The 23,072-nt window shown below is 43.8% G+C and overlaps 1 protein-coding gene across 1 annotated transcript in view; it reads left to right on the plus strand.

Annotated features, from left to right (window-relative positions):
• The window catches only part of LOC116309656 (adhesion G protein-coupled receptor A3), a 202,889-nt gene that overhangs the window by 143,259 nt on the left and 36,558 nt on the right, over positions 1-23,072 (plus strand). The window contains exon 15 of the mRNA XM_031726320.2: positions 18,351-18,478. Coding sequence (XP_031582180.2) covers positions 18,351-18,478 — 128 coding nt within the window. The remainder of the gene's footprint in view (positions 1-18,350; positions 18,479-23,072) is intronic.

The raw sequence follows: 23,072 nt of genomic DNA on the forward strand, positions 1-23,072 counted from the left end.
TTCTGGAGAGAGGCAAACTGTGCAGTTGCGTTGCTGATCGAGAGTGGAAAGTGTCTTGGGTTCAACCTCTCAGCAACTACTTGGTCACCTTAACTACTTGCAGTCTCCAAAAGCAGGCATGTTGATGCTCCAGTTTTTCCGGTATGCACACAAAAGGATGGTTTCTAAAGGATTCCAAAACACATACTTTCAAGTATAAATGCTAGACATCTAAATAATGGTCTTTTCATACACTTGTCCTAACAGAGTATCCCATAAATGCACTGTTTACTCCTGTTTGCTTAGCGCCTAGCGTTCATGGGAATTTGGTGAAAAAAATAAATAAATAGAGAAACGACGTCAGTCTCATGCTTGGCCTCATATATCTTTGGTCACAAGAGGATGGCATCATAGAAAGAAAAACTGTAGTGATGTTTGGTATCAATACTCAGCTGAAATCAAATGGATTCACTTAGCCATTGCAAATGCAACAGGTGTAAAGCACACCTGTTTCATTTGCTGTTCATGTAGGTGCAGCAGCAGAATACGCAAAAGGGGTTGTTTAAAGTGGAATATAAACCAGAGGGTGTGACGGTTAATAAATGCACCCTTATCTGGTCACATCAACGATCTCATCGCTCTGAAACAGCTGTGCCAATCTCAGTGACGCATGACGACGAGCGTGCAACAAATGGGAAAAAAAGCCTCTACAGGAAATTATACTGTTGTCTGGATGGTGCAGAGCAGCACGACCTGAACACTGGCAGCTCAAATCTGCAGGCAGAGGCAGGCACTGCACAATAATGATAGGAGACAGCAAAATATGTCAACGTTGTAAATGCCCACGTTATACCTACCACGTTGGGGGGGTGGGGGGGGCTGTAGTGTTGGGTCTGTCAGCTGCTCTAATCTGGAGTCTTCTGCCAAAACAACAGAATACCAAATTATACCAGACTAGTCAGATGTGTGCAGTATTGAGTAGGATTACTGTGTAGCAGCCTGCTGTCATTTACACATGATTTAATAAAGGTAAACAGTAGACTGTCGTGTGTAATGGCGCTGCGCTCTGGCATGACACTTCTCAAATCACAGGGTGCAGACTTGCCAGCATATGTGCCCTCAGATGGCTGCAGGGATTTAATGAACTGAGGGTGGAGCTTCTTTTTTTGTTTTTTTGCTTTTTTTAAAAACAGCATAAAGCAGATGTGGACAACAAGTTACGGTAGAGTCACATGTATATTTATCAGTGCGCACAGAGCTCCAGACCTCCCGCTTCAAACATCATTTTTAAGCAGTGTTATTTAAATAAACACACCTGCAGGCTGCTGAGTGATAAAAATGATTTATTTCCATTTTGAGCTTTATTTTTCTCACAGCTCTGTATGCTCTGTTTAGATTCCTCCTGTCAATAAAATGGACAAAGTGGCAGCATGTTGATGCTGGGTACAAACTGGGTACAGAGAGACGTGTTGATATATATATATAAAAAAAAAAAAACACCCAGCACGCCCCTGCGGGCGGTTTATCCTTCAAGCTCGGGTCCTCTACCAGAGGCCTGGGAGCTTGAGGGTCCTGCGCAGTATCTTAGCTGTTCCCAGGACTGCGCTCTTCTGGACAGAGATCTCCGATGTTGTTCCCGGGATCTGCTGGAGCCACTCGCCTAGCTTGGGAGTCACCGCACCTAGTGCTCCGATTACCACGGGGACCACCGTTACCTTCACCCTCCACATCCTCTCGAGCTCTTCTCTGAGCCCTTGGTATTTCTCCAGCTTCTCGTGTTCCTTCTTCCTGATATTGCTGTCATTCGAACCGCTACATCGATCACTACAGCCGTCTTCTTCTGTTTGTCTACCACCACTATGTCCGGTTGGTTAGCCACCACCATTTTGTCCGTCTGTATCTGGAAGTCCCACAGGATCTTAGCTCGGTCATTCTCCATCACCCTTGGGGCATCTCCCATTTTGACCTCGGGACTTCCAGGTTATACTCGGCGCAGATGTTCCTGTACACTATGCCGGCCACTTGGTTATGGCGTTCCATGTATGCCTTGCCTGCTAGCATCTTGCACCCTGCTGTTATGTGCTGGATTGTCTCTGGGGCATCTTTACACAGCCTGCACCTGGGGTCTTGCCTGGTGTGGTAGACCCCAGCCTCTATGGATCTTGTACTCAGAGCTTGTTCTTGTGCTGCCATGATTAGTGCCTCTGTGCTGTCTTTCAGTCCAGCTTTGTCCAGCCACTGGTAGGATTTCTGGATATCAGCCACCTCCTCTATCTGCCGGTGGTACATACCGTGCAGGGGCCTGTCCTTCCATGATGGTTCCTCGCCTTCCTCCTCTTTCTTGGGTTTCTGCTGCCTGAGGTATTCACTGAGCACACTGTCAGTTGGGGCCGTCTTCGTGATGTATTCGTGGATGTTTCTTGTCTCATCCTGGACTGTGGTGCTGACACTCACCAGTCCCCGGCCCCCTTCCTTCCTTCCGCTTAGCGTACAGCCTCAGGGTGCTGGACTTGGGGTGAAACCCTCCATGCATGGTAAGGAGCTTTCTTGTCTTTATGTCAGTGGCTTCTATCTCCTCCCTTGGCCAGCCTATTACCCCAGCAGGGTACCTGATCACGGGCAGGGCGTGGGTGTTGATGGCCCGGATCTTGTTCTTACCGTTCAGCTGACTCCTCAGGACTTGCCTGACCCGCTGCAGGTACTTGGTGGTTGCAGCTTTCCTAGCGGCCTCTTCATGGTTCCCATTCGCTATGGGGATCCCAGGTACTTGTAACTGTCCTCTATGTCTGCAATGTTGCCTTCTGGTAGTTCAATCCCCTCAGTTCTGACTACCTTTCCTCTCTTTGTTACCATCCGACTACACTTCTCCAGTCCGAATGACATTCCAATGTCATTGCTGTATATCCTGGTAGTGTGTATCAGTGAATCGATGTCTCGTTCACTCTTGGCATACAGCTTGATGTCATCCATGTACAGGAGGTGGCTGACAACCGCTCCGTTTAAGTAGTCGGTATCCGTAGCCAGTCTTGTTAATGATCTCACTGAGGGGTTCAGGCCTATGCAGAACAGCAGTGGGGACAGAGCATCTCCTTGGTAGATCCCGCACTTGATGGTGACTTGTGCTATGGGCTTGGGTTGGCCTCTAGTGTTGTACGCCACATCCCCATTGAGTTCCTGATGAAGTCTCTTAGGGTCCTGTTGATCTTGTACAATTCTAGGCATTCCAGTATCCAGCTGTGGGGCATTGAGTCATAGGCCTTCTTGTAATCAATCCAGGCTGTGCACAGGTTGGTCAGTCTGGTCTTGCAGTCTCGGCTGACTGTTCTGTCTACCAGTAGCTGGTGTTTTGCGCCTCTGGTATTCTTGCCAATCCTTCCTGTGCCCCGCTCATGTATTGACCCATGTGCCCGTTCATCTTAGCCGATATGATGCCTGACAGGAGCTTCCATGTAGTACTGAGGCAGGTTATTGGTCGGCAGTTGGATGGGACCGGTCCTTCTTGGGGTCCTTGGGGATCAGGACCGTCCGACCTTCAGTTAGCCATTCCGGTGTCTCTCGTTAACTAGCAGCTGGTTCATTTGTGCTGCCAGACGCTCGTGGAGTGCAGTCAGCTTCTTCAGCCAGTAGGCGTGAACCATGTCGGGCCCTGGTGCTGTCCAACTCTTCATACTGGAGACCCTTTCTTGGATATCTGCCACTGTGATGGTTACTGGACCCTGTTCAGGAGGTCGCTGTGGTCTGCCCTCAGATCCACTAGCCACTGAGCATTGCCGTTATGGGTTGCGTCCTTCTCCCATATGCTCTTCCAGTATTGCTCCGTCTCCAGCCTTGGTGGTGCTATTCTCTTATTGTTCCCTTGCCACTGAGAGTACACCTTTGCTGGTTCTGTGGAGAACAGCTGATTTATTCTCCTGCCTTCTATCTCTCTGGTGTACCTCCTCAAGCGGCTTGCCAAGGCTGTGAGTCTTTGCTTGGCAGTTTCAAGGCCTCAGGTATGGACAGATTGCTGTATTTCTTATGCACCTTCTTTGTCGCGCCTTTCTGCAACTCCGTTAGTTGGCTAACCTCCTCCGTGCTACTTTGATCTTGCCCTCTAGCCTCCTTCTCCATGGAGGGTACTGCCCCTTGTGGCTGTTCAACTTGTAGCCAAGCATCTCACTGATCACTGCTGCCGTAGTGTAGATCAGCTTGTTAGTGTCGGTAATCGTGGTTGTAGGTATCATCCGTAGTGCTGCATTAACATCATCTAGCAGACCTTCTGAGGGTACTTCACGTAATCTTGGTAACCGCCTACGGGGATCCAGGTTTCAAGCTTGGCCATGATCCTATCTTTCAGGTCAGTTCCTCTGGCACTCAACGATCCTTCTCCTATCGCACTTGGGGCTATGTACCCAATCTCGGGTGGGGTGATGATATCTCCCCCTGACCTGGCGTCCTGACTCCTCCTTGCCGTAGCATTTATGTTGTACCTCGTCAATCTCTAGCTGTGAGAGCAGTTCCTTCTTTCGAATGTTGGAACACTGAGCTACTAGTTGTTTCGCCCGTCATTGTGGATGTTGGGTATCAAGAATCCATAGGTCCCTCATCCTATTCATGTAACCCCTTCCGCCAGGGTTACTTGCGTAGTAGCATTCCAACAACGCCCTGTTTTCATCTCTTGCCCACCGATGCCTTCTTGTTCCAGTAGCCCACTTGTCGTCAGGGTGCCCTGGTTCCTCAACACCTGACGCGGACCTTGTTGATCCGGGCGACGTCCGAGCCGGCATGCCTTCATACTTATCTGTCTCGCTCATGTCTGCGGTAGGCTCACTTAGCATAGGGGGTCTAGCCTTAGGACCCTTACTGGATACAGACGCCCCAGGCAGGAATCGAACTTGCGATCTTCTGCTCCAAAGATATATATATATATATATATATATATATATATATGTATAAATGTCTGTTTATCTCCTGTCACTTTTATAGCTAAGAGTAAGTTGCTGTGAATATATGGGTACCCTCATGTATATTTTCCAACCCATCATATGTCAGTCATGTGTCAGTTGTATGTTTCCCTCCATTTAGTACCTGCTTTAGTTAATATCAGTGTAACTTGGTAACCACCCACTTGTTTTTCCTGTCTTAGTCAAATCAGCTTTTCACTGATCATTGCTGGTAGCCTCTTTCTTTGTGTAATAAGCATGTGTAAGACATACAGTATGTGCTTTTATCTGAGTACACTCCAACATGTGTACACCTGTCTTCTCAAATGGGAAATTTTAAATGAACTGGTTCTTATCTAGGACTTTCCTGTTCTACCTGAGCACTCAAAGTGCTTTATGCAACATTCCTTCACTCATTCATACAAGCACTTTGTTTTTCTAAGCTTTAGTGCTTTCTATTTAACATTCACACACACTGACACTCCAGTGCATCCTCCCCAACGATATTTGCCATGCAGACTGGAGCAGCCAGGGCATGCAACAACTGCTGTGGGACGAAAAAATAGTGAATTATTGATCTGTGTGGTGACAGGCCTAATCTGAATAAAAATGTAGTGAAGTGTACATTTTGTTTTCCTCAGGTAGTAATGTGTAGTAGCATGACAGTTGTGCACTACCGCTGGAATGAGCTGGTGACGCTGATCGTGTTGGTAGTCTGGATCGATTTGTTGTTGGTAGTCTATAAATGAAGTGACAATGTCACAGCTTTTTTTATTGATCTGGGCAAAATTGGCAGTTCTTTCAAGCCATGTTCAGTAGATTTGATTGGTGATTTTCGACAGGCAGTTTTTTTGTCCCACTTACTCAGATCTCTCTCCACGTTCATTCAGATAAGGCCTCGGTGCTCTTAACTGCCCAGAGGCATTACCAGAATAGTAGGACTCTGGTATAGTATTTCTGTGATGCAGCACTACAAGAATGTTTGCATGAATATGGTCTAATTCTCTAAGGGGAAAAAATTGCCTATAGGGTATATCTCCAGTGTACCATTGCCACGTGTTTGCATATGTCACAGTGGGTTAGGATATGTGCAAAAAGTATACAGCATGTTTGAGAGTATGTGTATCTGGAGCTGGGCCTTTGAATAGCTGCTTTTCAGCCTTAAAGCTTGCTCAAAAATTTGCCTTTCCAAAATCCCATTCGAGTTGCTGAGCGATATGCTTTGGTATCAAAAGTGAAAACTAATCTAAGAGCTGAAATTCTGTCTTCATTCACTGTCCTGACACTTTGCCTTTGCCTTACAAATGGCCCAAACAAGATGCAAACATGTAAATTGCCGTCGGAGGAGATGGAGTGTCAACTTAAGTGTAAATGGCACAGATAGCGCAACTGTCAGATAGTAAAATGGAACCGGGTTGAGATCACCGTGAGCTATCTGTAATCAGAAATGGAAGAAAATTGCTTTGCTGTGCGAGGAGGAGACATGGAATGGGAAAGAAACTAAGGGGAAAATCCAGCCAGACTTACAGTCCCTTCCTAGGCTGAAGGGGATAATGATTTACCTGGGTGTCCTTCTCTCTCCATCTGTCTCTGTGCTTTCTGTCTCTATAATGCCATCATTCTTCATCTCCTTATCCCTCCTATCGCAGCTCTTCATTGTGGTCCCTGCTACAAGCTGTTTTCTGTTAGATGCATCACATAACATATTCTCCGCAAATTTATTCTGTGTGAAACTGACTGCTTTCACTCAAGAGCATCCCCCATCTGTTTTCTCCCTCATCACCCCTGTCTCAGGGGGCTAAATGGCACCACAGTCAGAACACACACCAGCAATGGTCGGTTTCACTTCCTGACCACGCTGAAAGCAGCAACTAAACAAAACCACGCTAAAGCCATTCATTTTCTCTTAGTGTTTAGGGGGGGGTGGGGGCGTGACCCCTTACCTGCAAACATGCATTTTATTCCAAGAACCTGAGGTGGTAATGTGGTTTCTATGGCAATGAAAATAGAGTCATCAAAAGCCCAACATTACAGGGTTGCTTTTTATGTAGTCAGCCAGCAGTAAAAAGGGATGATAGAGGTTTGTAGTGGAGACAGAGAGACAGTGAGAGAGAGCGCACATGAAAATGGTGGACAGCAACAGATGTCCGCGTGCGAGGCGGGCCTCTGTAAATGCACCACCTCTGCAATGATAAGAACCACACAGGCACACCTAAGCCTATTTACGCACTGAGACCTCTGTAGCCAGAGATGCATTCTGTTAGAGAGAGGCTGTTTGTATTGTGCTGCTTGCAGAGACTGGGTGTGCATCCCGCCTCTGTCGCGCCGTCTTTAAGCGTTAACAGTGCAGAACCTGTGGAGTCCTGGCCTCCTTCTCATCTATTGTTACAGGACAGAGAGAGAGAAAAAAATGGCACGCTTTGGTCCAACGCATCAACCTGCAAAGGAACGAGGTGTGGACCGGTGTAATGTATGCTCCCACTCTGTGTGCTGAACAGCGTGCCGTCTCAGAGAGCTGAGATCAGAGCACGAGTGGGGTGCGCGCGCGAGGGGCCGACGTGTTTCTTTCTGTGTGCTTAGTTTTGCCCTCATGTGGCTCTTTCATGTCCTCGCCTGTGACTAGAAGCTTGTGTGTCTGTGTGTGCGCACATGTGAGCAGGCATCCATTGAGCATTCTGTAGTGTGTAACAATTGTAAGAGATGAGTCACCCCTCTAAGACAACACCTACCAACCATCTCTCTCTGTCTCTCTGTCTCTCTGTCTCCGTCTCTTACACACACACACATCTAAAAATGATGAGAGACATGGGGAGCAGAGTTTCAGGCTTGCTCATACATTCACATTCAGAGAGAGAGAGACAGAGAGAGAAAGCAGTCTCGTTGCAGCCTCTTTGCTCCACATTTTAAAGCAATTCCTCTCAGATTTATTTTTATTGATTACGGTTCACAGAAGGAACAGATTCTCTCACATTTATTTCAGGAGCAGGGTTTGCGGCTGGAATCTAATAGCTAAACGGGTTGGTGTGATGGTTGTGTCCATGACCGCACAGTCGGGTGATATTTATTCTTCTGCTCCTATTTTCACATTTTTAGTTGGCAGTTACTGAAGCTACACAGCAAACAGCTGGTTTCTATATACCTAATATGGTTAATTTGTTTCAATACATTATGAAAATATGACATGTTTTGTCAGTATATTACAGATACAGCACAAGCGAGTATATAAGAAATATATATAGCAGTATGTACGGAGGCTCAGGGTGTAGCTTGTTTAAGTCCAGAGGCCGACCGAGTGGACTTAACCATCTTCTGTAATCACATGAAGGGAAATGTGTGGGTTATTTTTTGTATTAAACCTAGTTATTGTCTCTGTGGTTTCCCTTTTGGAGTTTACTCAGTGGCTGAGCTGTCTGTCATTTGGGTTGGGTCAGTTTGTTATGTTTTTACATTTTGTTGAGTGTTAATTTTGGGTACAGTTCTTGTTTTTAGTTGACCTCTTTTATGGGCCCACTTTTTCTTAGAAATAGCTTATTTTAGTGAGTGTGTATTTCTTACATTATTTCTGTGTTTTTCTGGATCTTTTTTGTTTTGTTTTTTCGGTCGCAGCAGATGGATGCCCTTCGTTGAGCTCGGGTCTGCCTGAGGTTTTTCCTTCCCACTGTTGCCAAAATGCTTGCACCTTTTGTTTTCTCTGTATTATTTGAGGGTCTTTACCTTACAATATAAAGCGTTTTGAGGCAACTGTTGTTGTTATTTGGCGGACATCCCTGGCTGTTTGCTGTTTATATAGGGATGAGCTGAGGTCCAATATCTAAGGGGGTCTTTATCCCTCTTTCCTCCTATTTACTGACAAACACGCAAAAAAGGGTTTTTCCTTGTTCCAGTTTCACCACAGTTGGGGTGGCTATGTGTGCGACCACAGTTAGTCTGCAAACCGTAAAAATGAAGCATCAACAATGCGTTTTCCAGCTAATTACAACCATTTCATGAACAAGGAGGTCTATTATGTTTGAGCAAATGAAAGCTTAATTAACAAAACTGAATAAAAAAATAGTTCATTGCATTGGTGATTTTCATTTGGCTCTGGCTAAAACCTTTTTATGTTTTTGGGGGGCTCAAAACATTTCTGCATACGTCATGCTTCTGTGGTCTAACTTTAAGTTAAAGTGCCTCGTGCACGCTGGTGACACTACTGTGATTGCAAATAGACTTGGTGTGTGGAGTATGTGCTAATTGTGAGAGTGAATTGGGGTTTTTTGTAATAATCACACAACCGTCCACATCCACCACCGTGTAAACTGCGGAGAAGGAAATATTTTGTGCAAAGGCCTGACAGACTTTGAATGCGTCACTTACTTTCTCGTGGCTGCGGCGCAGGAGGTAAAAGAGGTCGTTGATTAATCGCAGGGGTGGGCGGTTTAATCCCCGTCTCCCGCTGTCCACATATCAAATTGTCCTGTCCGCTGCTCCCAAACGTTGCATTGCAGCGGAGTGAGTGCAGACTGATGAGCGACAAATTTTCATACCTTGTGTCATGTGTACTGTGCATTCTAGACTGTGATTCATTCTCACAAACTGGCACACAAATCTTTAGGAACAACGCGTCTTAAATCCCCGGCTGTTGTAGTGGAGCTGCTCAGTAAACACCAGTCAGCTTGTGGTCAGATTGGGCCGCTACCAGTAGCCAAGTTAGCAGTATGAGAGCAAAATGAGGCATCACGCTCAGGAACTGTTGCTTGAATAAATAAAAGCTGCAGAGAGAGAAGGATTAGTGTAACTGCCCTATATTAAAAAGCAGTCTTCTCCCTGCTTTCACATTTGTCTGTATTGATTCATTCTGTTTGTAGCAGGCTTTGAGTATTCACATTTCTTTGTTCCACTTGGGGGCGGGGAGGGGGGATTCGGTGAATTATGAGCTTGTTCTCTGTTTGCAAGGTTGAACAGTGCACAAGGCTCGTTTATTCGATAGTCATGCTTTGAATATCTGCGCAGAACAGCGATTACAATAAGTTCTGTATAGGAATTTGAATAGCCTAAAGCTAAATACAACACTTCTAATCTCGGGCTCTGGAGAAATTAATGCTAATGAAACAATGCCCCCTTGATGTTCGAGGAGATAAATACAGCACCACTGATATGCGTGCGCATCAAACAACGGTGGGCTTCATCTTTTATTCCGAACAAGCGTCCTCATCAGCTCGTAATGCTTGTTGATTTGATGGATGCGTGCTTGATTCCACGTGATTTGATTACTCGTTCCTTGCAGTGGGCCTCGTTAGAAACTGTTGAACATTCACCGGGCGAGGCGCCGATTACGAGCATGACCGTATCTCAAAGCTATGTGCTGAGTGACAGCCACAAGGTACCGGCTGAAACACTGATGACCCGCGTTAATGGTGCATGACCATTTTCCTGACAAGTCCGGAGGTTATTCTGTCCTGCCTGCTGTCCTGTGTGTGTGTGTCTCCCTCTCTCTCTGTTATTCAGTATGTATGGGCAAGCCAGAGGTTTGATTTGCACACTCGCTGAGGTTCTGTTCCAGCATTGGCGCGGCCACTCAAGGATGATAAAATACAGTGCTTGGATGGGAGCTGTGAGCCGCGAGCCCGCGGGCTGTTCACTAGAGGATTTTAATTTTGTTTTTTTCTCTCAGCTCTTTCCTCTTGCCTCTTTCCCAAATTGTTTGTGCATTCTTGCATTCACCAGTGTGATTACAGCTGGGAATGGGCAAAGCCGTACAGTGATATGTGAAATTCTGTGCGCCACTGGTCCAAATTTCTGTTACCGTGATTAGTTACTCGTGTGATCCCCAAAAGGCATGAAGTTAAAAAAGAAACATAACTTTTTTTTTACAGTAAAACAAACAAACGAAAAAACAGATGTGTAGACAAATATAGCTTCCCACCATGTGACTGTGTTCTGCTCTTTACATACAAAACATACAAAGCTCACTAAACTGTGTCGCTCAATTAGAAATCACACCACTCTGTAAGAGACTTTGGCATACCCCTCCCCTGAAACCGATCGTTCCTTATCTCCTTGAGGTGCACTTAGGGAATTGGAAGAGCCTTCATAAAGGCTGGGGGGGGGGGGTGTCTGTTGATTTCTGGGTTACATACGTAAAGAGGAGGTGAGGAAGCATAGCTTAATGAAATGAAATGTTTCTTCGTTTTTTTTAGGGTTAAACCCTGTTTCACCCCAGCCGCAAGGAAAGTTGACTTATTTTTTTCCATTTTATAGCATTTAATGAACAAACAGTTATGTGGACTTCATGAATATACCTAAAGAAGCTGTCATTATCACTTTATTTTTTTCTATTACTGGTTGTTCTCTATAAATGGCCTTTTCTTTGTGTCTGCAGGTTTTCACATTCTAAATCCATCCTCAAGCTGGTTCCATGTTCATACATGCTGGAAAACTTAAAATCAATATGGCCTGTGCTCTTAAAATACTTTACAACTGTTTTCCCGCGAGTTAGATCAGAACTGACCAAAAAAAAGCACCTCCCCGTCCTCTTGGCATAATCTGCAGAAGGAGCTGGTTACTGTGGCATAATTAAAGTCAGTTTTAAAGGATGAAGAAAACAGCCTTCTTGGTTGTGTAACTGCTCTGGTCCTTAAATAACTGATATTTTGCTGCGTGTGAGCTGGCTGTGGTGCTCCACAGCTGTATTTGTCCATTTGTATTGTTTGTGTTTATGTTTTTTGACAACATTTGCCGCCCTTGGCCGGGCGATATTTAAAAAAAAAGAAAGAAAAGACCTTATAAATCTCTCAGCAGCCTTCAGCTGTTAAATAGAGGATATAATAAATAATAATAACGCAAGTTGTGTTGTTCAGCATTATTCCCAATCCCCAGGATGAAACACGACACCGAGCTTATAAGGTCTCGCACATCAGCAGTGTACTTGTCCTAGTTATATTTTCCGGGCCTGATAACCTTGCATTGCGCTGTGCTGGATCGAGATTACGGATCAAGTTTAATTGAGTCTGGTAATCTGATTTTGGCACAGGGATGGAGGATCCTGGATTAAAGTTGTAACTACAACATAAACAGGGGATCAGGGGCCTGTTTAGCTGCAGAGGCTAGGGGACAATGGAGGCATGTTTAGATGTAACATGCCACTGCTAATCCAGCATAGGCTAAACTAAGCTGCCCTGTATGGTAATATAGTTGCCTGGCTATAATGAATTGTACTGTCAGGGGAGGGAGGGGCTGGTCACATTGCCCTGCTGTACAGACACAGTAATAAAGTGGCCACAGTGCTGTGATGTAATATGATAGCAATAATGATAATAACTGGAGTTGAAGAATCACATTTGAAGCTCGCTGCTGCTGTCCCCAGATGACATCCCGCTATTGGCTTCTGCATGCAATGGTACAATAGGGAAGAGCTGTTCAGAGCACGCTGCGAGCTACACCAATAGCCTATCAGTCATCATGACAGCCAGGTCAACAAGGGAGTTGCAACTTCACAGCCTGCGTCTGTTGCACGGGACAGGAAGATCTATACATAACGTAAATATAGAGCATGTAAAACTCAGGAGTGGTAGACTTTTGGAGGCAAGGACGATAGAAAATCCTCTTTACGGTGTTACTAATAAATGAGAAAACGCCAAGTGACAGAAAAAAATGAAAAGAAGACGTGAAAAACTTTATAGCACTCGAGTCAATGCTCAGCACTGCATATTGTGCATTCACCCCACTGAAGTCATCTCTTCTGAATTGCTTCTGCAGTTTGCCCCCACACCACCCCAGGAGCATAAACACTGCTTCTAGAAGCCATATGAACAATTTGTTCTGGGCAGCCTGTAGTCTACCTCACCATTTTTCTCTGGGCTGATCCATCTGCTGAAGGGAGCATCTCCCTTCATCCTTCTTCCTTTCTTCCCCTCTATTTTCTGTCTCTGCGTGCTCTCTGGGCTGTAAGGTCTTTTTTAACCTTTATTTGTCCACTGGAGGTTTCTGCTGAGCGTGCATGTTCCGTTGCAGCTCTGCCCTTCTTCACATTCATACCCCGCTGCTGTATAGTCTATGCTGCCCTATAAAAATGGCAGTTCCTCTACTGTTGGCACCTTGCTCAAGGGTACCTCTGTTGTAGTTGTTGAAGAAGGGCTGTTACTTCACTTTCAGTCAGGCTATTTCCCTCTGCCAGCCGCCTCCTTCTCCTTTAGGCTACTGCTGTCCTTCTTTAGCTTGTCTGTGAGCCGCCAGCTCTTCTGCATAATGCTTGCTTGTTTACTTTTTCTATTCCTGACTGTAACCAAACGTTAACTCTTGCACTGTCGCATCACAGGACAGATGTTTGTAAAGGTTGTAATTCATTTGTAATTCATTTTGGAAAATTCTCTGAGAACCTATGTTGCTAGCATCTGATTTTTCCTGTAGCGCTGGAGATTATTGAACATTTTCATAGTAATATTTCAGCATTCTTCAAATATCTCGTTTAAGCGTTTGATCCATTGAATATCTGAAAATACAAAGACCCATTTTCCACATGGCACAGTAAGTCTGCTTACTTTGGCAGTCTTTGAAACATTTTTATTTTGGTGTTTTTGATTGTGATTAATGAAGGATCAGAATTGCTGCAGATTAATTTACTGTATATCATCTAACTAAATTGTTGTTTCTGCTCTCGTTAATGTATTAACAATACGATTGCTCTCTTGGCAGTCATCACCAAAACTAAATGCCTTCTACATATTAAGAATCTGACTTAAGATGCCCTGTGTGCAAATGCTGTGTCTGCTGGTTAAGCTGTGTAGACCTTTGTTCAGCTTTGGAGGCACCTGATTTTAAGCTCCTCTGTTAACAGCGCAGCTTGGCGATGTTAGTCTGTCTTAGTTTAGCTGGCTGCTGGGAAAAGTACATTCTGCTGTTAGCAGGGCTTTGAGGCTTATAATCAATATCCAATTTGCATAACTAATACTATTTCTAAATGTGTTTCAAGTATCTGAGACGTATGCTGCAGGAAGAAATGAGCAAATTAAGCAGGTTCTAAAATTGCTCGATTATTGACGTGGTGTTAATGGACAAATGTGTCACAGTGGCAAAAGCTTGAAAAGATGGTGAAACTCTTTATAATGGCATGCTGTAAATGTTTTGAAAATACATTAAAGGTGATGTTAAGTTGCAAGTCAGTTGATGTTTTTTAGCTATTATACTTCTGTGTTTATTTACACTGATCACTTCATATCAGATACATGTGGAGGTACACTGGTTGTATTCTATAAGGGTTATATGTTATGTCCTATCCTATTTCCCTACAGACAGGGTCTGCTGGGAGTTTCATCCTGTTTAAAGGGTTTTTTTTCCTTTCTGCTGCCACCAAGTGCTTGTTAAAAAAAAGGGACCTTTGATTATTGGGGTTTTCTTTGTATTATTTTGGGTCTTTTCATACATTTTAAAGTGCTTTGAGGTGACTGTTGTTGTGATTTGGCGATATACTAATATAACTGAATTGAATATGTCCATCTGGCCCCAAGATGTTGGCAGCAGATCAACTGGGAAGTGGACCATGATGGAACCTTGCTGTATCAAGCTTGTTATTATGCAAAGAAAGTGGGATGTCGAAGCTTAAAACTTTGAGCTTTTTCTGTGTTTTTACTGTTCCTGGACATGGACATGTCTTGTGGTCAGCAGGGATATTGCCTCACTGAAAACTAGAATTGTCATTAGAGTCTGGGGGGGGGGGGGGGTTGGTTAGATTAGGTCCTATGTAACATACACAATGAATGAATACCAGAACACAAGGTTCTCCAACAGAACATTGCACTGTAAAAGACACAATCATTGTTATACACATCACCTGTTTTTATGTTTAACTCATTGTCCCATAAAAACAGCATTTGACAACCTCCTCGTACCTGCAATGATGAGTTTTGGCACCTTGTTATGTATCAATAAAGAAGTGAATATGTTCCAGGTTTTCCTAAGTGTAGCTGCATAGAGACCATCACTAACTTCAGATGCACATGCAGTCATTTTGTTCTATAACAAATATGACAGGCCTGGCTTTCGAGAGGTAAAAAGAGTACTAGAATAAGTGACTGTCTGATCGGTATGTTACTCAAATACATAACGGCAACATGCATAGCATCTTGTGAATTTTGTGGGAGAAAAACAGCTCAGTAGCTGTTTATTTACTGGTTTGAGAAATGGTTAAAGACTCAGGAGGCAGGAGACTGACATGAGCCAATAGTATAAGCCAAATGATGATGATGATAATGGCTCCCATGAGACTGTTTGACGTCCTCCCATTCCACCTAAAGCCTTTTAACAGGAGCTGCCCTCACTCACCGTGTGATGATTAGCATGGCATTTAACTCCTCAATATGTGTGGGCAGGTTTTTTCCAGTTTTTCCCAAATGCAGACTGATTTCAAAGAGAAATGTTGTTTTTTTTAATTTTTCTTTTAAGTTGAAATGATGTTTGCATGGGGTTCATTTTCATGATCTAAACTCATGTGAAGTGCTGTTTGCTTTTTAAGTATATAAATCAGCTTACTGAATTAGCGGCTTCATTTCAGGAGGATTTCGGATGCTTCGGGCCATGATTCTTTTCAGCACCATCAATTCATTGAGCTGTAATTAACACCAGTTTTGTCCTTCCATGACATCGCTTAAAGACGTCATTCAAACTTAATAATTCCCTGAAAATCTGTAACTACCAAATTATGTGAATAAATTGGAAAGCGTTCTTCATGTTGTATTTTCACCCATAAAGGCCACTTCCTCTCTGTTCTTTCTTTGCTCTGTCTGTCTTTGCTCAGGTCTGATGGCAGACTTTCCTCCGGCTCTCCTTCCATGCCTGCATCTTGTCATTACTGTCCAAGCTCCAAGCTCCAAGCTCCAAAGCCATATATGTCAAAGTCAGATCAGTTGTCACGCTGTTTTATCTTCCACCACTTTTCAGAGTTGGGAACAAACATTCTTTAAAAATGTCATCTTTTTCGTCGTTGTCGCTCATAAACCTGCAGAGATTCATTACCTGACTTTCAAGTTACAGTTAAGCTACAGCTCTATAGTGGAGTCTATAGAGGCAGGCAACTGCTTTTAGCGAAAACCTCCCATAAACCCACTACATGCATAGCACCAGATGGAGCAAGTTAGCTCCTAGCTAGTCAACATAGTGAGACATCTGTCAGCTGAAGAGATTTCCATTTCTGACTGACTTAACTCAGGTGTCTCCCTGAGTCCAAGGGCATGCTGACATCTTTTCTGGCATAATTGTGGTATAATTCACCACGATAATGTTCTTTGTGATTTTTAAACTAAATATAGTCCTTGATTACAGAGAGATGAAGTCTATTTAGCAGATTAAAATGACCACCCACCACTTCTTTTAGCCATTGCCAATAAAGCTATGGGGAGCTACTGCCCAAAAAGGTTATAGCTGTACCAATAGATGGTTTATTCAACCGCCTGCCAAGTATTTTTGGAAAGTGACGAGGTCTTTTTTTAAACTTTTGTTCACAGTCTTCGTTAGAAAGACGCCAAGAATTATCTTACAACATTTGAATGGTTCACCCTGTCATCACCTGTTATCTGTGTTTTGAAGGTGCGTGGCGTTTTTCCAAACAGTTTACAAGGAAGATTTCTCAGATCGTTACGCGTAACAAACAGTGTGGTGCGTCAAAGTTGTTGCATCGTGCTGAGATGCATCACCTCTAGCAGTCCTTCTGTGGATGCACGGATGTCTCCCTGGTAGTCATATTGCCAGGGCCACATTTGATGATTTCATCATGGATTTCAAACATCAGATTCTGTGTCAGGCTGACCAAAGTGTCATGCTGACTATGATCATTGGTTGCTTGGACCTGAGCGCACATAGAAACCATCAGTGGAAAAGCTTGCAATGTCCAAACCCATGCCACCAAGAGTATGCTGGTTATTTACTTTGGCATGTGGTGTTGTGCACCATCAATACATTCCCAGACTATCAATGCTAATTTCTACTGTAATATACAATCACACACCATTGCTGCTCACTGCCTTCCCATCCACCAGATACAGGTGTTACTTCATCATCTTCCCTAAGATATAATAATTCAAGCTCAAAGATTGCTGTTTTGGAATATAACTAATATGCAGGCGGTCAGGAGAAGACCGAGAGAGATCCAGCATAGCCGAAATGCTGGAAGCATTGTTTGCAGATCAGTGACTGCCTTGAAGAGAATTTATTTTGTTGTTGTTTTTTATAGGCGCAGTGGCACCTTGTAGCTGAAAAAAACACATTTAAAGGTTACATTGCAATTTGAAGCTTGAACAGATGACTTCCAGTCTTTCCCTTTGCCTCCTTAAACACACATGAAAAGCTTTATTAGATTGATCGATTGAGCCGCGCCTCTATCGCATCTTCTCCTGTTTTACATCTCTCTAACATCCTGTCCTGCAAACTCTGGCCGCTGCATTACAGCTGTGTTTAAAAAATGCTTCGTGCAGGTCGAGACCCCACAGAGGCCCCAACAGGCTCATCTGCGTCTAGACAACCAGGGAGAGAGAGAGAGGGAATATCCCACTTGGCTACTCATAGAGACAATGATGCAGTCAGACAGCGTGTCTGTGGATCACTCTCGCAGACACAACCTCACATTGAGCCGGCGGGGTTATGGAGATAAGGTGTGCTTTATTTAGCAACGTCAAGATGATGGAGCCTAAATCATGAAGCCACCGTTGGCTCCACACCTGCCTGTGGCACAAAGCGAGGGCAGTCCAGCGCACGAGAGTCGAGTGCGCAGACTTTAAAGCGGCCTCTTTTATCTGCGCACAGCAGATCCGAACCGTTCACATGCGGCGGTAAAATGGAAGCATTAAAAATGCGTCTGAAGTCTGGGAATTTTTTGTCACCATGTGTGCCGCAAATGCGGAAGAAGTTTGTCTTGCAGATTGCAAAACATATGTAAATAAATTTCCGAGCAAATCGACTGTGATGTTGATAAGGGCTTAATGAACGTCTGATAGCATTACCGTCTTTTAGAAACGCAAAAAATGACTTAACTTTGTTTTCTTTTTCCCCTCTTTCCTTTTTTTCTGTTTTCCTGGCTCCTGTCCATTTTTGTTTGGGTTTTCTTTTTATGTTGGCAGACTAGGAAGCTTATGCTATTGTTGCATTCAGTTGCTCCGGCTAAGTGACAGCTAAATGCCTGAAATGCAAAATGTAAATGCAGGAGGAAGAATGTTCCCTCGACAGGGTTGTTACTCTTTTATGCTGATTTGGACCGCATTCTGACTCTAAGACATTTCCTTGACATTCATTTATATTTTGGCTGCATATCTCGTCAGCGCAGCATACTATGCTTATGCATATAGAGAGCTCATCATGCTGTGACTGTGCAGGCCTGGCTCTTGTTCTTGATAGGTTTTTTGATTTTTTTGGATACTGTGTTTATGATGACTTTTTGTCTGATCCCCATTATTTTCCTCTGTCTCTCTTTTTTTTCTGCCTCAGGATCTGAAGAAGGTGCTGTCTTTCCCCCCATACCCTGGGGAGTTTTTGCACCCGGTCGTGTATGCCTGCACGGCGGTCATGTTGCTCTGCCTCTTCGCCTCCATCATCACGTACATAGTGCACCACAGGTATGAAGAAAATCTCCACCTTGATTTTGTTTAAGTATGCATTTGGGCTTTAATCCTTTCCTGCACGTCTTGCCTCGATTTCTAAAATTGCAGCCATTAATTTCACTTCAACATCTGGACATTCAGGCAGACGCTTATGTAATCTCCTTATTTCCCGCCCTTTTACCTTCATGCTTGTTTTTGACTCTTCTGTCACAGATCCTGAGCTGACTGTGGCGTGAGTCAGATGCTTTAGGCTGGCATAAAGCACTGCAGCGTGTCTGGCTAAGAGGATATAAAACATATACAGAAATGTGTGTATGTGTGTCTGTGTTTTAGACAGCTACAGCAGAGATATATGCGTCTAATGGATTTCTAAGGAGTACTTTTGCCACCTTTGTTCTTTTTATTCGGCATGGAGATGAGGGCAAAAAAATAAAAAAATGGGCCCTGTGGCTCTTGTGGTTTTGTACGGTGGCATCTGTCTGCTCATCTTAGTTTCATCTGCTGTGAATGCTGTTATTAAAGCAGGAGGGAGCCTGACTGGCATATTGTTTCAGCACAGCAATTCATCATCTGTTGTTCTTGTAGAGCATCACTCATTTTATCACATCCTTGGCATTAATGTGGTATTATTGTAATAGCTTTCCATCTATTTTCATATAAAGGAACTAAGAAATATCTCAAATGTCACATTTTCAAAAAATATTGTTTTATTACACAGTTAGCTGATATATTCACAGTCAGATTTTTATTTTTGTTGTGTTTTTTTCTGTGGGTGGGGTCTCTGTTCTTACCGAGACTGAACTGAATTTATTAAACTATACGAAGGCGCAGAGGCTTTCGCAGTTTACATCCATCTGTGACACCTGGGATGGAGACAGGGTGGGTCCTTCTGCAGTCAGACAGTGATGACAGCATCTGGGGCTCCAAACAGCAGCATCACTTGCTGTCGTCTAGCACTGCAGTATTGACGTTTGAAGGAAAAATTGGAAATCGCCATAGAGGCAGGAGACTGAGATGTTGTGGTTTCGGGTGAAATGAAAAAAACAATTCCCAGATACTGGTGTGCAGTTTGTAGTTTTTCCACAAAATGGAATTAGAGACAAAAAGAATCAATTCAAATTCATTTGAATTTCTCTTTGTGGTGTATAGTTAAGGATTAGATTTTTAAACCTGTATTATGATTTTTGATCATTTAAGCTACCAGGGCTCTGGGTTTTTTTCATTTATCGCAGGGCTGGTTTTAGGTTCCCCATAACCTCATCAGGGATCAAAAATGAGCATAGGACTTTATGAGAGGCCCAGTAACTATGCTGTCAGGGTCACCTTGGCCCACAAGGGAAATCGGTCCTGGGTGAGGGGTCAGACTAAGTGTAATTCAAAATAGTCCTATGAAGACAACATCTTGGCACATGTCAACATTGCCTGGTGAATGAATGTTGTGGCTCTACCCTGAAGCAAGGCCTGGGAAAGGACTCTGTACATAATAAGCCACATGGGTCCAACCTGCTGTAGGCTCACCACTCGCAGGAAGCGTAGCAGCAGTCTGGGATACAGTTACAGGCAAAGGCAGAGACCTTGATAAGACCAGGAGAGACTATTCAGGAGAAGTTCAGAAAGGAGCTGCGGTTCCTCTGCATTGAAAAGAGCTGAGGTGGTTCAGCACCTCACTGGGATGCCCAAGTGGTGCCCAAGAGGCATATCCAACTGGGCACATACAGCTGTGAGGAAACACCAGGGAAGACCCAGGAAATGCTGGAAAGATTATGCATTGCAACTGGCTAGGGATCACCATCGTATTCCCCCAAGAAGAGTTGGAGGAGATAACCAGGGAGACACAGGCTTGTGCATCACTGCTTACTTTGCTTCCTCCCCAACATTGGTAGAGCATCGTTGGAATTAAACGATAGTTTAGAGATGTTGTGTTTACATGGATAACACAGCTATGATAATCCCAATAAACTGAACAAAGCCAAGTAGACAGACATTCATTCATCACAGAGCGCTTTTCGGATTCCAGATTAAACTAGAGTGAGAACAAGACCATATTTAAGATATGATGCCAGAGCTTTTGTGGTGTCTGTCACACACAGGGGAGGGTTAGAGGGCTTTTCTTTCAACAGCGCTCACATTAACAAACTCCAACACCTCCTCCTCCTCCACACCTCCCTCCAGGCTCTCCCTAGTAGTAAAACACATCTCTGTTTAGTAACACTTTAGTTGTGTAGTATCACTCCAGCTGACTGACAGTATCCAAGCTGTGAAGCGTTGGGACCGTGTTAAATGGGCAGAATAGAATAGAGGCTGTCCAAAGGCACCGTGTGCAGTGGGCACGTTGAATCTGTCACATTCTCACTTCAGCTTACTAACACATACACACATGCATAAATATATGAATACACTGTGTGCTTTAGTTCTTTCTCTGCTGGCAAGATAATAAGACAGAATATGTGATTAAGAGTGCATGTGATGTATGATGTATGAGCCAAGGAAGAACATAGTGGTGGGTATCACGTCTTTGAACCCCAAATCCTTTGAGTCCAATTGATGAAATTTGAGTCAAAAGTGTTTACAGTCATGACTCAGTGAATATTCGAAAACACTGATATCATGCTGTTAGAGTCAGAGGAATACTTCAGTAATTTCCAGTTTATACAGTAACCATCCACTTTATCTTTATAAACAGATATCTGCATACAAATTTGCATAATATGCATTTGTATCGAGACTTCTTTTGACCCAAAAGCTTTCCGCTTTCAGGTCCGCTAGTCTGCTTGTAGTCTTATCATATTTGAGCAGGCTTTGGTAAAGAGTCTGTGTGGAGTTCAAACAGGGATTTCATATTCCAATGCAATCTCAAAAGCGTCATTTAGGAGCAAAGATGATGGGTCTCCATTCAGCACAATCACAAGCCCTACCTGATTTGAATTTGGCTAATCTTCCCTTCAAGATCGGTCCTTGTGCATCTCAACTGATGCCGGTGTGAAAGCTGTTTTTGTTTTTTTTTTCTTTGTTTTTTTCTTTGTTTTTCAGAATGCTTGTGTGTGCAGTCTGCGATTTCACCACAGACCTCAGACTTACAACTCAGGCCTCAAGGATCTCATTAGCGTTGTTTCCAGCTGGAGCAAGCAGTGAGAAAACTTTAAACCAGCTGCAACCCAGTGATGAAGCTCACTAGTGAATAGAGTAGTGCACTCAGTAGATAAAAATATACATATTTTCCAAAGTTGATGGACACCCAAAGTGAATCACAAATATTGCACTCTGGGCTGACATTTGTCGGGGAAATTAGTCCAAATGAATTCTAGTGTTTCTCCAAGTGTGCTGGATGTGCAAATACACAACTGCTTGCTTATATATCCTCTACACATACATACATACACATTGGCAAAAGTATTCGCTCGTCTGCCTACACATGCATAGGAACTAGAGTGACATTGCATTTTTAATCCATACGGTTTAAAATAGGCCAGACAATCCCTTGCAGCTATAACAGCTTCAACTCTTCTGGGAAGGATTTTTTATGAGGTTTAGGAGTGTTTATGGGAATTCTTGACCATTATTCCAGAAACACATTCATGAGGTCAGACACTGACAGATGAGAAGGACTGGCTCTCTGCTCTAATCCATCCGAAAGGTGTTGGGTTGTTGGGTTGAGATGAGGACTCTGTGCAGGCCAGTCAGGTTCTTCCACACCAAACTCACTCACCCATGTCTTTATCTACCAAGCGTGTGTGTGCACTTGTGCAAAGTCATGTTGGAACAGAAAGGAGCCATCCCCAAACTGTTCCCACAAAGTTGGGAGCATGAAGTTGTCCAAAATGTCTTTTGGCATTAAGAGTTCCTTTGACTGGATCTAAGAGGCTGAGCACAACTCCTGAAAAGCAACCCCACACAATAACCCCCCTCAACAAAATTTACATTTGGCACAGTGCAGTCCTGGCAACTGCCAAAGTCAGAATCATCCATCTGATCACCAGATAGAGAAACGTGCTTCATCACTCCGAGTATGGTGGTGGCGTTCTTTACACGACTGCATTTGATACTTTCCATTGTGCTTGGTGATATAAGGCTTGGATGCAGCTGCTTGGCTATTCTATGGAGCTTTCTATGCATTATTTTTGAGCTAATCTGAAGGCCACATGAAGTTTGAAGGTCTGTACATTTGATTCTGCAAAAAGCTGGCGACATCTGAACAGCAGGTGCTCTGTGGTTTTACGTGGCCTACCACTTCATGGCTGAATGGCTGTTGTTGCCAACCACTTTCATAACTTTGTTATAATACCACTAATAGTTGACTGTGGAGTATTCAGTAGCGAGGAACGACTCGCTGTACTCCTTGCATAGGTGGCATCCTATCAAGGTATCATGCTGGAGTTCACTGACCTCCTGAGAGCGATCCATTCTTTCACAGAAGCAGTCTGCATGTGTAGGTGTTTGATTTTATACACCTGTGGCCATGGAAGTGACTTGGCTAGGGCAGTGAATACTTGTGGCAGTATAGTACATGTCATATGTTACTGTTTCTATGAACTTGTCTGATTATAATATAATGTGGTGGGCAACCGTTCTTTGCACTGAACACAAATTATATTATTTTCATATATGATAT

This window comes from Oreochromis aureus, linkage group 13 (genome assembly GCF_013358895.1).
Source record: "Oreochromis aureus strain Israel breed Guangdong linkage group 13, ZZ_aureus, whole genome shotgun sequence".
NCBI classification, from domain to species: Eukaryota; Metazoa; Chordata; class Actinopteri; order Cichliformes; family Cichlidae; genus Oreochromis; species Oreochromis aureus.